Source organism: Nicotiana attenuata, unplaced genomic scaffold (assembly GCF_001879085.1).
Source record: "Nicotiana attenuata strain UT unplaced genomic scaffold, NIATTr2, whole genome shotgun sequence".
Lineage (NCBI taxonomy): Eukaryota > Viridiplantae > Streptophyta > Magnoliopsida > Solanales > Solanaceae > Nicotiana > Nicotiana attenuata.
The window spans coordinates 6,156-23,553 of NW_017674885.1; the positions used below are offsets into that span (position 1 = coordinate 6,156).

The window sequence follows — 17,398 nt, forward strand, 5'->3', positions numbered from 1 at the left end:
ATGTGCTGGTAAGTGTCTAGCCTAACCCCGGCGAAGTAGTGACGAGGCTAGACTGGACACCATATAAACCTGTGTAGTTATAAATATACACGGAAGCAAAATACCAAGCAACTAAAAAATATGGGAGGGGGAAACATGCTGTGGGGAGATAACAACAGTAACAGTAAATTCGAGGTATTCAATCTAGGTGCAACTAATAGTTTAAAGCGAACAAGTAACTAATACCGACAGTAAACACGTTTGCATCAATAACTGTTGCGGCGTGCAACCCGATCCACAATTACCACTGTTGCGGCGTGCAACCCGATCCACATATAACATTGTTGCGGCGTGCAACCCGATCCACATATAACATTGTTGCGGCGTGCAACCCGATCCACATATAACATTGTTGCGGCGTGCAATCCGATCCACATATAACATTGTTGCGGCGTGCAACCCGATCCGTAATGTACACCTCTCAACCTTGCCCAAGCAACAGTCACAAATAAAGGGCTAGGGAGTAAACAAGTATTTGGAAAGAAATCCCCAACAAGGGTACACAAACAACCAATAACAACTATGCAAGAGTAAATCGTTACTTCTCTTTTTCTTTCATTTTCATATCCTAGCTCTCATTAGCACTCGTGTCAAACTCTAATGCAACTCTCATTTCATATGCTCTCACCGTCTGTATTTCAGACCGAGCCAATACTCCACGAAGTTCTACAATCACAATGTCTTTCACAAGGTTTCCACCACGTATAGAGGCCATTATTAGCATGGAAAGCATAACAATATCCAAACAACTCGCATATAAGGACTCACGGTCATGCTAGAATCCAATATATAGGAACTCGTCACCATGCCTACACACCGTACTCGATCATTTAGCAATTAGCAAACAAGACTCGACTCCTATTCCCTCAAGCTAGGGTTAAACCAAACACTTACCTCAACTTCCACGGCCAATACAATCCTCCACAACCGCTTTCCCTCTCGAATTCGGCTCCAACTCGACCAAATCTATGCAATAAGGACTCCATGATATCAATATATGCTAAACAAATCAAACCCAATAACTAATTATAGCTTTTTCATCAATTTACCCCAAAAGGTCAAAAATGCCCCCGGGCCCACATGGTCAAAACCCGAGGTTCGGACCAAAACCCGATTACCCATTCCCCCATGAACTTAGATATATAAGTTATTTTGGAATCGGACCCCGAATTGAGGTCCAAAACCCCCAATTTTAGAAAACCTAGGTTCTACCCTACATTCCCAATTTTCCCATTAAAAACCTTTGTTTGGAAGTTGAAATTATGTTTAAAGATGTTAAGGAGTAAAGAAAATCAGTTAGAAAATACTTACCAAACGTTTTGAAGAAGAAGGATCGTTTGGAAAATCGCCTCTTATGTTTTGGGTTTTGAAAAAGTGTAAAAATGGCTGAAAATCCCGACTTATATACTTTGCTGAAGGACTGGCACGGACCGCACAAAGATGCATCGCGGCCGCGCCAAGGAAGGGAAGAAAATGGCTCTCTGAACCTACCCAGCGCGGACCGCACGATTTTGGTGCGCAGCCGCGCTGGTGTCTTGCACCTGGAGCCTTCTCTGAATCTCCCAGCGCGGACCGCACGAACTTGGTGCGCGGCCGCACTGGTCGAACCAAGGCTGGGGACCCCTCTGATCTGGCCACGCGAACCGCGCGGACTGCACCGCGGCCGCGTGGCTTCCAGCACGGACCGCGCTGAAATGACCGCGGCCACGCTGGGGCCTGCAACACTGCAACATCTGATACTTTAAGCCTAAGGCCTCCCGGGACCTACTCAAAACTCACCCGAGCCCTCGGGGCTCCAAACCAAGCACACACACACTAACTCAAAAACATCATATGGACTCATCCGTGCGATCCAATCGCCAAAACAACATCGTAATTATCAAATTAGGCCTCAAGACCCATGATTTCCTTCCAATTTTCATAAGACCTCAAGTTTAGAGTTGTTAGCCCAAAACACGTCAAACAACGTCCAAATCTAACCAAACTTTACAGAAATTGCTTAAATCATATTTAAGACTTGTGCCGGGCGTCGGAACCAAAATACGAGCCCAACAGCACAGTCTTCTAAACAAATAACACTTTCAAATTCTTTAATTATTTTCATAAAACAATTTCACACAATAATTCATTTCTCGGACTTGGAACCTCGGAATCTGATTCCCGGCACACGCCCAAGTCCCAAAATTTCCTACGGACCCTCCGGGACTGTCGAATCACGAGTCCGGGTCCGTTTGCCCAAAACGTTGACCAAAGTCAAACTCAATCAATTTAACATCAAATTTATTATTTTCCTCACAAATTCATATTTAAACGTTCCGGCTACGCGTCCGGACTGCGCACACAAACTCGAGGCAACCCCAAATGAGGTTTTCGCGGCCTCAGAAGTACAAGGGAGTAGGAATACAGGTGATGACCCCTTTGGGTCGTCACACTAGATCTAGAGTTATAACTATTGATTAGGTTTCTTTTACCTGAATTGTGTGTAAGAGATTCCTATTGAGCATTTCTTACGTGTATTGATAAACTGGACTGTGGACTTTGATTATGTAGATTCATTCTTGTCTTCTTGTTTTGATTTTAGTTACTGTTAGTACTTTGCCATGTTATCCCTCTTGATTACATGTTATTTCGACTAGCTCATTTTTGCTCCAGGTTTGGTATGTCAATTTGACATATTACAAACATTTGAAGCTCATTTCTGTTGGAAAAAAAAAGAGAAAGCAAAGTTGCAATTAGGATTCTACTTGGTGAATTTCAGTAGTACTGAATACTAGGTGTTTTTGAGTCTTCAAATCTAATGAAGTTTGAGAATTATTGAGTCATATGTCGTATAATGAATGGAAATCGGCCCCTATTTTGATTATCATAAAAGTTTGCTCCTTAATTAGTACTTAGAATGTCAATTAATGAAGGCTTGTTTATCTCTTTAAATGATTCAGTGCCTGTGATGTTTAGGGATTCGAAATTGTGACTTGCAAAGCTTGAAAGTTGTACTCATTTTTGCTTTACATAATCCGACTTCTATAAGCTCAAAGACTCGATGGGGATTCCTACCTTCTGGGGATGCCTGATTTCCCCAAGGATTGGGCTTACGTTTGGGCCAGCAATGGAAATCAGATTATGTCCTCATGTGAAGACCGGTTGGTCAAGCCCAACAATCTTTTTTGCGTTGCTTTCTGGGGTTCCCCTGTGCGTTGGCCCTTCCTTGTTTTAAAGTCAGGCCCAGTCTTTAAGAATGAAATACAGATAGTCTCACAATTAATAATTTGGATTCGAGCATTCATTAAAGAGTAGGCATAATTTCCTTAAGCTTGGTTCAGTGAGTTTAATTAGAGGGGGTGAGCCATATTATATAATCCAAACAGTTGTGGCCCTTCAAAACGTAGTCAATATTCTCTTTTAATTTAGAATTCGAGGCGTGCCGCTTAGCTAAATTCCACGGCCCTCGCAAAGTTGCAAACGCGAAAAGCTTTAGGCGCGTTAGTTTAATAACATTACTTTCCTAAACTCGGGTGCGCATTTATGTGACCCAAATCCAACTCTCAACGATGTTGAAATATGTCAAAAACCACGGGTGCATTTATGTGACGTGGTTCTAGACGTGTTTTAACGACGTTGCAATCTTCTTTGATTAAAATAAATAAAAGCGGTTAAAGTTAAAATCTGCACATAGGTTCAAAATTGTATAAAATCAGATAATCAAGCCAGATATGACAGATAAGCGACCGTGCTAGAACCACGGAATCTGGGAATGCCTAACACCTTCTCCCAGGTTAACAGAATTCCTTACTCGGATATCTGGTTCGCAGACTGTTAAACAGAGTCATTCTTTTCCTCGATTCGGGATTCAAACCAGTGACTTGGGACACCATAAATCTCCCAAGTGGCGACTTTGAATCTTTTTACAATAAATCCCGTTTCGATTGTCCTTTAATTGAAAAAACTCCCTTTATTATACCCTTTTCGGGGGTGTAGTAAGAAAAAGGAGGTGTGACACCGGCATAACCCGTGGACCTCCCTGGCATAACCCAAGGAGCCTTTTCTTTCATCCCGGCATAACCCGTGGACCTCCCTGACATAACCCAAGGAGCCTTTTCTTTCAATCCCGGAATAACGCGTGGACCTCCATGGCATAACCCAAGGAGCCTTTTTCTTTCAATCCCGGCATAACCCGTGGACCTCCCTAGCATAACCCAAGGAGCCTTTTTCTTTCAATCTCGGCATAACCCGTGGACCTTCCTGGCATAACCCAAGGATCTTTTTTTATCCCGGCATAACCCGTGGACCTCCCTGGCATAACCCAAGGAGCCTTTTTCTTTCAATCCCGGCATAACCCGTGGACCTCCCTGGCATAACCCAAGGAGCCTTTTTCTTTCAATCCCGGCATAACCCGTGGACCTCCCTGGCATAACCCGAGGAGCCTTTTTCTTTCAATCCCGGCATAAGCCTTTTTCTTTCAATCCCGGCATAAGCCTTTTTTCTTTCAAATCCCGGCATAATCCGCAGACCTCCCTGGCATAACCTAAGGAGCCTTTTTCTTTCAATCCCGGCATAACCCGTGGACCTCCCTGGCATAACCCAAGGAGCCTTTTTCTTTCAATCCCGGCATAACCCGTGGACCTCCCTGGCATAACCCAAGGAGCCTTTTTTCTTTCAATCCCGGCATAACCCGTGGACCTTCCCGGCATAACCCGAGGACCTTCTTCTTTTCCGGCATAACCCGGTCATTTTCCAGCATAACCTGGTAATCCTCCCAATTTAAGGCTTCATTCCCAAGGATACACAATCCTGATTTTTATTGCTTTCAATGAAAAAGTAGTTTAGATTTGTGTTGCAAATAACTCACGAATTTTTTCTAGTGAAAACTGGGGCAGAAAAATTTCGTTCGTTTGTTTGTTTTGGTGTCCGAACAGGTTATGCCTCAAGGCATAGGATTCGAGATGACCGAAAGAATGAATCTCAATCCAGAATAAAGGAAAAGAAGAAAAGAACAAAAAAGAAGTTAACTCAAAATGTTTGAAATGGAGAAGGACGCGGACTGCTCAAAATTTGATTCAAGCACAAGCTTTGCATGTCCCGCTTTGATCCAATGCTGAAGAAAGAACCAGCACCTACAGCTTGCGAGCATCAAGATTCAGATCGGGGTCCACAGCAAATCAGCTAAGACTAAAGATCAAGCTTCAAGAGATTTATAGATAGGAATCTTGTAACTCGTAGTTGATAGGCGTAGATAGCTTAGCTTTGATTTTCCTTTTGGTGTAATAAGGAGGTCAGCAAGCAGTAGCAGCAGCAACAGCAGTGAAATCACAGCTCTCGGTAGTCCCAACTACCAAAACTTCCAAAACTACACTGACCTGATTCCTTTGCAGCCAAGGATATGTAGGCAATCTTTGAAGCAAGGTTCGGTCAGACATTTTTCAAAAATGCTTCTCATGGAGTGCCAAGTGGGAAAAAATCCCTCATAATTGCTCATTTATCTTTGCCCGAAAACCCTTCGTGTCTCCGAGCAAAGAGGGGCAGCTGTGAGCACGTGATTTTTTCCTCGCATGAATTATTCCTACAAGACTCTTGAAATTAGGATTTTTTCTTTTAGTTATTTGATTTTTAGGATTTAATTGCATAATTTTCATGTTTAGTTGCATTTTTGTGTGCATTGTTTAATTTAGATAATTCATAAAAAAATACAAAAATATTGCATTTGTATTTAGGACTTAATTTTACATATTTTTAGATTAATTAGTAATTAGGGTTTTACAAAAATACAAAATCACAAAAAATTGATCTATTTGCTTTGTTTAATTTTAGCTTTGAATTTTGTTTAGTTTTTCTTTAAATTGGTTTAATTATTTGAGTTAATTATTAATTAGAGCTTAATATAATTTGGTAGGGTAATTTAGAGTTAATTTAGCTTTTTTGATTTTAATTTGAAAAGAAAAAGAATTAAAGAGGATCAGATTTTGGGCCAAATCAATTAGAATTCCCCAAGCCCAATTGAAAATTCCCTGAACCCGTCCCAAACCGCCCCATACCAGCCCAAACCCGTTTTAATACCCGGTCCAGTCCCCCCACCAAACGACGTCGTGTGCTCTCCTTTTGATCTCAACCGTCGAGGTTGGAAGATCTAACGGACGAGAACTGAGGACCACTTAATATATAAGAGTCCTAACGACCCTACCCCCCCCCCCCACCTAATCAGTCTCCTCTCACACCCCAGCAACCCTAGAGACAGCCCCTCCTTGAGCCGCCGTCTGTCGCCGCCGGAAATCGCCCACGGCGGCGGCGAGTCCCCAAACCACCCCAAAAATACACCATAGGTTCTCCTCTTCCCCCTCTTTTCAAAACCACACCCCTTTTCCATCAAATCCGGCCTGATTTGCTCGAATTTCAGATCATAAATCCAAACCCTAGCGCCGCCCTTGTTTTCTCCGGTGGCAGCGCCACCACCAATCAACCCCAAACTAACACCGATGGACCACCAGACCTCTGTCATCGCAGATCCATCGTCCTCTTCCCTCGAATCCCCCTCGAGCTCCTCGAATATTGATTCTGAGGTTCAAGCCTTAAGAGTTCAATCTGGATCCTAAACATGCAAGGTTTCTTCTCCAGTATTCACGAGTTTTAGTCCCAATTTTATCGCGGAATAATGTTATTTGCCTGTTCTTCACAAAGAACAGGTGATTGACACTATCTCGCGGTTTAAATTTGAATGACAGTCGAGATCGAATGTGAATAGGTAAGTTTCTATCTATCTTTGTCTCCATTTATGGTTTTGGTTCATCTTTTCTTTCGTCTATATCCTTTTCTTCTCCTTTTCTCTGGTTAAAACTTGACCATTTCTCTGATGGTTCGAATTGTTTGTCCTTGGCTTGTTGAATTTCCATTAATGTTAGGTTTCTGATTTTCTCTTGTTAGGTTAGCCTACTTAGTTTAATTTAATTAGGTTATTTTAATAGCTCAATTAGTTCCCTACTGTTTGTGATATTTAGTTAGCTTAGTATTTAATTTTCTGAATTTACTTAAGTTTTTCTTTTCACATGCACCGGACTCCTGACTTGGGTTTGGGTCACCTTGGTTGCTTGGGCTTTGAGATTAGCTTAGACCCCACTCCATGAGGTTTGGGTTTGGTTCGAATTTGAGCCCAAGTTTATTTGAACCATTAGAGTCCATTGGACTCACAACCCATACCCATTTGGGTTCCTGAAGTAATAATTGTTGGGTTTTAAGGGGTAAATACAGGATTAATCAGGGACAATATAGGTAGTCTAAGTGAGGAAATCTTCAGGGTAACTAACTTGGAAGCTTCTAGCAAGGATTTTCAGCCAATTTCAGGCTTTTAGGTAGATAACTTGGAAAACAAGTCAGAATCCTAGGGACTTTTAAGCAAAAAGCAGAAATTAAAAAGGACCTAAAGGGGTAAAAATAAATCAGCAGGGCTGCCCTAATTGCTTGCCTATAAAGGCATACCATTCTTGCCTTTCATGTCAGATTTTAGAGCCTAAAAGATTTGAGAGCAAAAAGATTTTAGAGCAAAAGGATTTGGAGAGAGCCGAGAGAACTTCAAGAGCTAAATATCCTGCAGATTTTAGTAGATCCAATATAGATTTTAGGGACCTTAGAGATCAGAACCTAGAGATTTAGAAGAGCCAAAATCCTGAAAAATCAAATAATAGCTGAGAAATCATGCAGTAAACATTGTTCCATTTAAACTGATTGATCTTTGAAGTTTTTAAGTTCTGGAATCATTTCTGGATATCCAAAGGGTTAAAAATGAGTTGAAGTTCGTTTGTTATTCAAGTTTTGGGTCAAGCTGTTGATGAAATCACTATTCTATTGGATTTACACTGATTCTATGGGCTCAATTTCCTGGATCTGGGGTCTGTGTTACTGCTGGTGCTGATTGTTGGTGTTTATTCTGCTGGCCTCTCATTTTCTTCTTTGTTTCATTCTCCGAGTACATATTTCTGACCATGGGAATGTAAGAATAGCTTGTTGAAGTGTTTTTGATGGAAATATATGAAGATCTAACTCTTTGTTGTTAGATATTAGAATTTCCTCTTGTGTAGTTTAATTCTTGCAATGTCATGTTAATTCCTTAAACTTAGCATGTTGATGTGAAGTTATAATTGTTCTGAGTCTTGTATTAGAATTGTAATAGTATTGTTAGTAAATTCATTGATTTCCATGTATTCAATCCTGTGGATATCTTCTTTGTTGAAGAGCTGATTGTTTTCCTCTTGAATCCTTATATATTTATGGATCTAAATTGTGGTAGTATACTGCTGTTACCCAGTTATTTCAATTAAAGTTAAAGCATGTATGTGCAAGTGGGATTTGGGGCAGTCTATCGTTTTAAATGCATCATTACATGTTCAGCATTGAGCTTAGATTAGAGTATGGATCCATTATTTTGGGCTTGGGAATTTATTAAAGTTTTTGAGTTTAGGTAAAATTGGTTTTGTATATCACATGATTCACATTAACTTATTTGAGTCTTGGTTAAATAATTGCAGTAGCATTCATTTCTTATATGAGTTCTTGAATGTATTTGAAGATTATGAATTAAAGTTATTTTCAAAACAAAAATCAAAAATGGAAGTGCAGTGATTTGTTAATATGCTGGTAATGGGCCGCTCTTTGAGCCCTGGACCACAGGTCTGCTTGAAACGAATGGTAAGCTTTGGTCATTTGGGCCAGTACGCTTAGCTTTAAGAAATTACCAATTGGGTGACCAAGTCAAGCTGCTGGGCCTATTCCAGGCCCAACACATCGAAAGCCTTGGTCATGATTTCTGTTTTCTTTTGAGTTAATAATTTAAAGGAAGCGCCGGGCCTTCCAAGTTGAGTCGTGGATTCGAACTAAGAACCTCTTCATTGACTGAAGTTGTCCTTGTTTGAAGTCTGGGCTCGATCTTGGGGCTCAAATATTCTTAAATATTTTAATGTTAGTTAATCTCTTTTAATGTTGATTTTTTTTTAAGTCTTTTAATTAGAATAGGAGTTGAACCATAATAGACAATAATAGTTCATGACTCTACGAGCTTTAGTTAGGACATCCTTTAAAATGGAATCGAGGTGTGCCGCGCCAAATAAAATCACAAATTGTGTGGCCCTCGTATAATTATTTCTTTAAAATACTTAGAATTCGAGGCATGCCATTTAGCGAATTTTCATGGCCCTCGCAAAATTAACAACGCGTTAGTTGCTTTAGGCGCGTTCTTTAATAATATTATATTCCTAAACTCGGGTGTGAATTTCATGTGACCCAAATCCAAATCCTAAAACGTTGAATAAAATGTGTTCCGGATAGCGGGTGCATTTCATGTGACGCGATCCAAAGACACGTTTTAGACGACGTTCAATTTTCCTTAAAATTAATTAAAAGCGATAATTAATTTAAAATTGCACTATAGGTTAAAACATGTATTAAAATCAGATAATAGGCCAATTGTGATAGTTTAAGTGACCGTGCTAGAACCACGGAATCCGGGGGTGCCTAACACCTTCCCCGGGTTAACAGAATTACTTATTCAGAATTTCTGGTTCGCAGACTTCAAATGGAAAGTCGAAATCTTCCTCGATTTGGGATTTAAAATAAACCGGTGACTTGGGACACCAGAAACAAACCTATCCCTAGTGGAGACTCTGAACAAAATTCATTAAATAATCTCATTTCGAATAATGTCCCTTAAATTGGAAAAATTCCATTATACACTATCCTTCGGGGTGGGTGTGTAAAAGGAGGTGCAACAGACTAGGATTCACACCAGTATAAAAATTCCGGTGTCTTTAATTCCTGCACTTACTTTCTACATCTTACCTTCTGTCTTTATAACTGTTAATTTATTACATCTAGTCGACTATTTGATAAACTAGTCAACTAATAAGAGAATAAGTTTAAAAATATATAATTTACCCCCTCTTGTACTTTCAAGAAGGAGGAGGAGAAAGGAGGCTGGAGTTGTTTAAAAAGTGTGTACAAGTTAAAACTTTTAAAAAAAAAATGGGTATAGGTTAAATGGGGGCGACCAAATAGGGCGCCCCGTGCAATTTTTACAATGTGTTAGTACTTGAACAAAGTATAATTTGACTTGAATCAAACTTGAGTTATTTTTTCCATTTGATTTTCGAGCTTTCTCGGTTGATTAGCAAGATTTTATAAAAAAATTTATCAGACCATGATTCTTGTTATTGTTCGAGGTGAGAAAGATCCGAATTTTCCATAAGAGTACTTTTCCGAAGCGATAACTGCGAAACAAACAGGACTAGGACGAAAAAACTACAGTTATCCTGCTTCCTAGGAGGCTAGACCAAGCAGCAGAGTGTCAAATTTGGCAGATGCCTGCTAAAATATCCATTAATGGCACTCTTGTTTATAAATGCTGAAGCTGATGCACTTGTTTAGCAGTTGTGGCAGTTGAGGATACTCTTTTCACCATTAATGCTTTTTATATCGTTTACTACTTCCAAATTGAGCATACATTAGTGCAAGCAGACTAAAAAAACCTATGCTCCAACACACAAGTAGGCCACATTGTGGTTTCAAGATATCCTTTTACACTACTCCTCCCCTCCACTTTATTTGACTTTTTGGTCTTTCTTTTGTGATGCATAATATTTGATTTTTTCAGATATCAAAAAGGAATTAATATCTTTTTTCCAAAGTTGCGCTTCAAGTAGGAGTATTTGTTATATTTCCAATGAACAAATTAAGGTTAATATGGTCAATTGCAAAGTTTCCCTTGAAATAAGAAGTCTAGGAGTATTTCTTATATTTTCAACGAACAAATTAAGGTTAATATGGTCAATTTCATTATTAACTAATGCTAAGAAGTAAATTCCTTAATATGTGTAAAAACAAATTAAAATTGTAATTAAAGTGGACGGGAATGAGTACTCTTTTACACTATATTTTGGGATATTTAAAGTTGGCACTTACTTTGTGTGAACATAGTTATATTTTGAAAATTCTTCTAACTCTCTTTAAATATTTATTATTCGAGTTGAAAATACAATAAATGTGTTAGCAGCCTCTGCCATCATGTTACATCACACCCAGAGTACATGTACAAGTGTTTACACCAAACTAACGAATATAAGCCAAGTGATTTTGATCTATATATTTATTACTTAACTATGGTTAAGCAATATATATTTTTACTTGAATTTTTAATTATTAAGATTAATATGCTTAATTTGATGTATACATCGGGAGCGAAAAAAATATTGAGTACTCAATTCATCCGATTTGTATGAGGAAGTTTTCATTTTTTTGAATGTCTCTATTTGCAATAAATTTGGTCAAAAAAAGAAAGTTGCAATGACAAACAACTATAAAGAAAAAGGGATTTTATTAATAAATATTTTAGCTTACAATTCTGTTTATCCCTTGATTCTACCCTCCGATTTATTCTACGTGATTCAAGGGCCTTAGCGGCGTATTTCTCCAACGTAGGACTTTAAGCAAGACATATTTGACTTGTCATTGATCTCTTAATGAATATTCCAAGAGTTTCATGAAATTTCGAAGATCTCATATTTGATTTTTTTGTGCATATTCCGGAGTTTATGGTATCGATGGGATCCTCTTTGAAGGACATATTTAGCCTTATTTATAGGCATGAATAAGTTAAGTAGTATTAAACTTTATATTCAATCAAATATCATCATTTTAAGAGACAAAACATTGGAGGGTAGAAAAGCTTGTATTTGTACTTGCATGACACACTGGAAAGGAGCATTGAGCATGTAAAATATCTATATTTATGGTTCTTGAAACAGCTGTTGGAAATATGAAAATGGAAACATAGTTTTCACAGTATATAATATAAGAGCTTTGCATCAAAAAAAGGATGTTACAAGACTTCATGGGAACTCAGTTCAAGGCTGCTCTTTTTCTCTTGTTCTTTTACTCAGTGTTAGCTAAGCAAAACCAACTGAGTTCCAACTTGGAATATCAAGATTTGCTGAACCTCAGGTCATCTTTGGGCATCAGAGCTAGAGATTGGCCAAGAAAATCAGACCCCTGCTCCAATTGGACTGGAATTGGTTGCACCAATGGCAAAGTTACAAGTATAAAGTTAACTGGAGTAAGAAGAAGTCACAAAGGAAGCTTGTTTCCACAGTTTGCTGTTGATTCTTTGGCCAATTTTACTCAGTTGACATCCTTTAACTCATCAGGTTTTATTCTTCTAGGGCCAAATCCAGATTGGTTTGGTCAAAGATTAACTCAGCTCAAAGAACTTGATCTTAGTTCAAGCTCAATTCTTGGTTCACTTCCACCATCATTTGGAAGTTTAAGTAAACTTACTTCTCTATCTTTGTCTAGTAATTCAATTACAGGTACTATTCCTACAGAATTTGGGAAGTTGAGTTCTTTAAATGTTCTTAATCTTTCTGGCAATTCACTCACAGGTTCAATTCCAACTTCTTTTTCAAATATTGAGAATCTCACTGTTCTTGATTTGTCTTCAAATTTGTTGTCTGGTCCAATCCCTATTGAATTTGGTTCACTTCATGGCCTTAAGTTCCTCAGCTTGTCCAATAATAGTCTGAGTTCTTATATTCCTGCTCAGCTAGCAAATCTTTCTCAATTAGTAGAACTTGATCTTGGCTATAATTACTTGTCAGGGTCATTGCCAGAAGATTTCTCAAGATTGAGGAATTTAAGAAAATTGTTAATTGGAAACAATGAACTAGAAGGTGAATTGCCTGGTACCTTGTTTTCAAATCTTTCTCTAATGGAGTATATAGTTCTCAGTTGGAATCGATTCGAAGGCGAAATTCCTGATGTTTTGTGGTCATTTTCCCACTTAAGGATTCTTGATATTTCAGGGAACAACTTCACTGGTGTAGTTTCAAATCTTACCTATTTTAGTGCCAGTGGTGCTTCATATAACCTTTCAAATAATCTCTTCTTCGGAAATGTGGCGTTTGATATTCGGAATTTTCAATCAATTGATCTGTCCAACAACTATTTTCAAGGTCTAGCACCCAATAATTCTGGCGTTCAAGTTATGAGTAATTGCTTTACAGGGTCTTTGAATCAGAGGAGTTCAGAAGATTGTCGTAAATTTTATGCTGATAGGGGTCTAGTTTTTGTCAATGGCGGCACCAATAGCACAAGCCAAACTCCAGCACAAAGACCTTCAAAGAGCGGGCATACGCGCCTTCTTATAATGGTTGGAGTTTTTGGTGGGCTTGGGGTTCTTATGCTTTTGGCATTAGCCATTCTATTGTTTTTTAAGATATGCTACAGAGGAAATTCAAGTGAAAGAGGCACTTCAAACGTTAGTCCTGTCGTGGAAGGAGACAATCGGGCTGTGAAGTTCTCTGGTGATATATCTGGCGGTTCAGTAGAATCATTTACTTATGAGCAGATACTCCATGCCACAAGCAACCTCAATGAAGCAAACGTTATCAAGCACGGTCACACTGGAGACATTTTCCGGGGAATATTGGAAGGCGGTGTCCCCATAGTTATCAAGAAAGTTAGTTTACTTCTGTCTGGAAAAGAGTCATACAAGTTGGAGTTGGATTTGTTAAACTGGATAACACACCATAGGTTTGTCCCTTTATTGGGACACAGCATAGAGCATGAGAGTGAGAAATTCTTGGTCTACAAATATATGTGCAATGGAGATTTGTTTAGTTTGTTGTCCAGGGATACAGATTTAGGAGACGAAAATCGACAGTCTTTGGATTGGATAACGAGATTAAAAATTGCAATAGGAACTGCAGAAGGTTTAGCTTATTTACACCATGAGTGTAATCCTCCCCTTGTTCATAGGTATTTGTTTCTTTCACTTTTTCACATTCTTGTTTTTCTCCTCAAATGATGATACACTATATTTTTGTCTGTAACAGAACCATTATTAAGTTCAAGTTATTGTAAAGTTCTACACCAAGCTAATTATATTCTGTATTTTCTGGTTGAAGAGATGTTCAAGCTAGCAGTATCCTTCTCGACGATAAATTTGAAGTAAGGCTGGGAAGTTTGACCGAAGTGCGTACACAGGAAGGTGATAATCACAATTTGATCACAAAGTTCTTCCACATGCCAAAGTAAGTTATTTCTAAATATATATTAAGGTTGTGTCATCTTTCCTGCTATTTCTACTTTTAGCATTTCCTTTTAGAAACTACGAATGCTTTTATGTAATTTGTACATGTTTCATGACTAGTTACCCATATTGCTTTTTGTTCAATGTTCTAAGACATTTCTTCTTGACAATATACAGGAATGCTGAGGGAGACCCTGCTGGTATGTAGCTAGTATTCTTTTCGTAAAAACACATAGTTGGACTTTAGAGTTATCGTTCCAATTTTTCATGCTGGCCTTATACATGAACAGGATCTTCATTTACAAGTTGCACTTATGATATATACTGTTTCGGGAAGGTCTTACTCGAGCTTGTAACTGGTAAGGTTGGCATAAGCCAGTCAGATGATGCCTCAACCAAGGAGTGGTTGGACAAATTTCTTCCTTTCATCACTATACGGGAGAAAGAATTAGTGGCCAACATCGTCGATCCATCTCTAATTCTAGATGAGGACTTACTGGAAGAGATGTGGGCTGTAGCAATAGTAGCTAAAGCATGTCTTCATCCGAGGCCTTCCAAACGTCCTGAGATAAGACGCCTCCTAAAAGCACTAGAGAACCCTTTCAAGGTTGTTAGGGAAGGAAGTTTCAACTCTACAAGGCTACGAACAACTTCATTGAGGCGATCGTGGAGTGTTGCTTTTCTTGGTAGTTGGCACTATAGCTCACAAGATAGTATAAATGCCAGTGGCCAAACAAGCAAAGAGGGTATGAACTACCTAAAACAGTCAGGACGAGTAGGATCTCATTCTCATAGCAGCGGGAATGAACATTCATCCTCGTGTAAGAGATCATCCAGTGAGATTTTCCCCGAACCTCAGGAGACGCTAGATATAGAAGGACAGGACATGAACTAGCCATCCTGTGAGTCCAAAGGTATCTCATAATTTGCAGTTAACCTATGCCAAATGCATTTCTGCAGGCAAGCGTTTTGTAAGTATCAGGGCTTTTGATTTTTTATTACATGAGCGGCCTATGATCGTTGCGGATACATGGGCCCACGTGCTACACGCAAGAATGAATTGTCATACGGTTGGTAAACTCTTTCCTTCTCTGTGCAGCCTATCAAATTGGATCAGTATTTTTGAATATGTCGTTACACCATGTACATGTATTCTGTTTTTCTTCTTTTCTTTTCTTTTTTTGATGTGCGACAAATGCTCTAGTCTTTGTAAACTTTCAAAAGTTTATCCTGTCAGATGTGTTGATGACAAAAAAGTTGATATTAAAGGATGTTCAGTCCTTTGTATTCCCCTCTTTATTCGGTAAACTATGTTCCTTGGTTGTGTGCAAAAATACAGATGTGATGGAAAACAAGCATACAATTGTGTCAAGGGTCTCCACTATATGATGTTCTACACGTCAATACCACATAAGAGGGGGTGATTTGTGTGGTACCTAATTTTGGCACTAGAAGAACCTGGTTCTTCTAAATGTACTTACTATGACTGTTTGCGGAATTAAGAGTACATAAAATAAAGAACACAGAGATTTTTACGTGGAAAATACCCGGCTCAAAAGGTGAAAAAAAACCACGACCTACTACTCAGTAGGATTTTCCCAAACTTCCACTAAAATCACTGAGCCAAAACAGCATTTACAAAACTCTTGTAAACCTAAGGATTAAACCCTAATCCCAGTGTGGCATACAGTCTCAACTGTCACGACACTTTCAAGTTAACTCACTCAAAAGTACCTAATACAATTGCTTCTGTGAAAGCTGAAAGGTACAATATGAAACACCTACTACAATTGAACTAGAATAAAAGAAAGACACAATGGAATTGGTTCTTCTATCTTGTCCAAGTAGCTTCAGGAATGCACACTTGAATCTCACGTAAATTGCTTGCAAAAAGCCTTGCTATTTTGCTCTTCAATTTAGTTTCACTTCTGCGTTTGTGCAATCCCTGTAAAAGAGAACAATCATTATTATTTATAGAGTTAGTAATCAGAGTTTGATTAAAACTCGAATTACTGATCCTTAATCAAATTCGAGTCCTAGAACAATTCAAACTCCAATCCTTATTCTTGATTCGGATGTAGTTCTCTTCACATAAGGAGACTTCAACTCCTTATCCTATGCAACCTTTTCGATCAACTCAGAAGATATTGTTGCTGACCCTTGAGACTTATCTTCACACATATGTCACATGTATAAGTATATCAACACTGTGTATGTCTCACATGATGGACCTGGTTCATGACTGAGTTCATTTTGTCAATCTTCAAAACTTCATCTGAACTTGGGCCAACACTATATAATCCAGATTTACAGTTTCAAGATCTCATATTTTGTGATTGCATGGAAAAAAAAAGTGATACAATTGATCTATAAATTCCTTGGTGGCCTAAATAAGTCCAAGAAACTCAATACAACATGTATCAGTGATTCGGTATCAATCCCTATATACATATGTGGGGGAAAAGCACATGATAGATTTTCGACAAAAAACTCACAACATCTAAATTCTAAATCCGCCACTATTTAGAGAAAGAGGAGAGGATCATGTAACATATATTCTTCACCAGGCCTATTGTGTTTATCAGGCGAAGACATGCTCAAGTTTGTCACTTGACTGGTAGAATTCAGATGTGAGCATATAACTCCATCAAAATGACAAAAGCAAATAAAAAAGGTCATATTTTCATTTTTGAAAAAATTGCTGAACCAAAAAGCATAACACGAGATTATTGGAAATATCATAATCACATTAAAGGAACACGTGATTGCTCCGTAATGAAAAGTTCTCCACAATTTTGTGAACTGCAATTTACGAAAGTGAACAACAAAAATTAGTAGCGATGAAAAAAAAACAAGAGCTGTCAAGTTCCAAGTGGAAAACAACATTTACATTAATAGCAGTGTCTGTATACAAAAGGGGATGTAGCTCAAATGGTAGAGCGCTCGCTTTGCATGCGAGAGGCACGGGGTTCGATCCCCCGCATCTCCAATAGTTTTAAATTTTGACAGCTTTCTCAACCAGAGACTCAGCAGCTGAATAATTTAGTCCAAAATTGTGTAGAATCTAATTGTGCGCAAGCTGATTGATCTCGTAAGTTTTTTTTTTTGGTAAAACTAATTCTGAACATTCTCATTTTTATCCATGTAACACGTGTGAAAGATTTTATTTTCTTTAGTTGCAGAATATAATTAAGAGGGAATTCTGTTCATGGTTGCATGTCTTTTGGCTCTCTAAGGGCGTGGCATAAGAAACTGATATGTTCAAATACTCCTATAATAGACTTGTCAAAACAGAAGTCA

General features: G+C 38.5%; 1 protein-coding gene and 1 non-coding gene across 2 annotated transcripts; both read left to right on the top strand.

The window, feature by feature from the left end:
* Positions 1-11,706: 11,706 nt before the first annotated feature.
* LOC109219409 (probable LRR receptor-like serine/threonine-protein kinase At2g16250) lies at positions 11,707-15,453 on the top strand. Its single transcript, XM_019383873.1, has 4 exons — positions 11,707-13,824; positions 13,974-14,099; positions 14,276-14,298; positions 14,389-15,453. Exons 1-4 carry the CDS (start codon positions 11,888-11,890, stop codon positions 14,991-14,993), a joined length of 2,691 nt encoding a protein of 896 aa, XP_019239418.1. The 5' UTR covers positions 11,707-11,887; the 3' UTR covers positions 14,994-15,453.
* A 1,561-nt stretch (positions 15,454-17,014) lies between these two features.
* TRNAA-UGC lies at positions 17,015-17,087 on the top strand. Its single transcript has one exon. It is a non-coding gene; the product is annotated as a tRNA-Ala (tRNA).
* Positions 17,088-17,398: the final 311 nt, after the last annotated feature.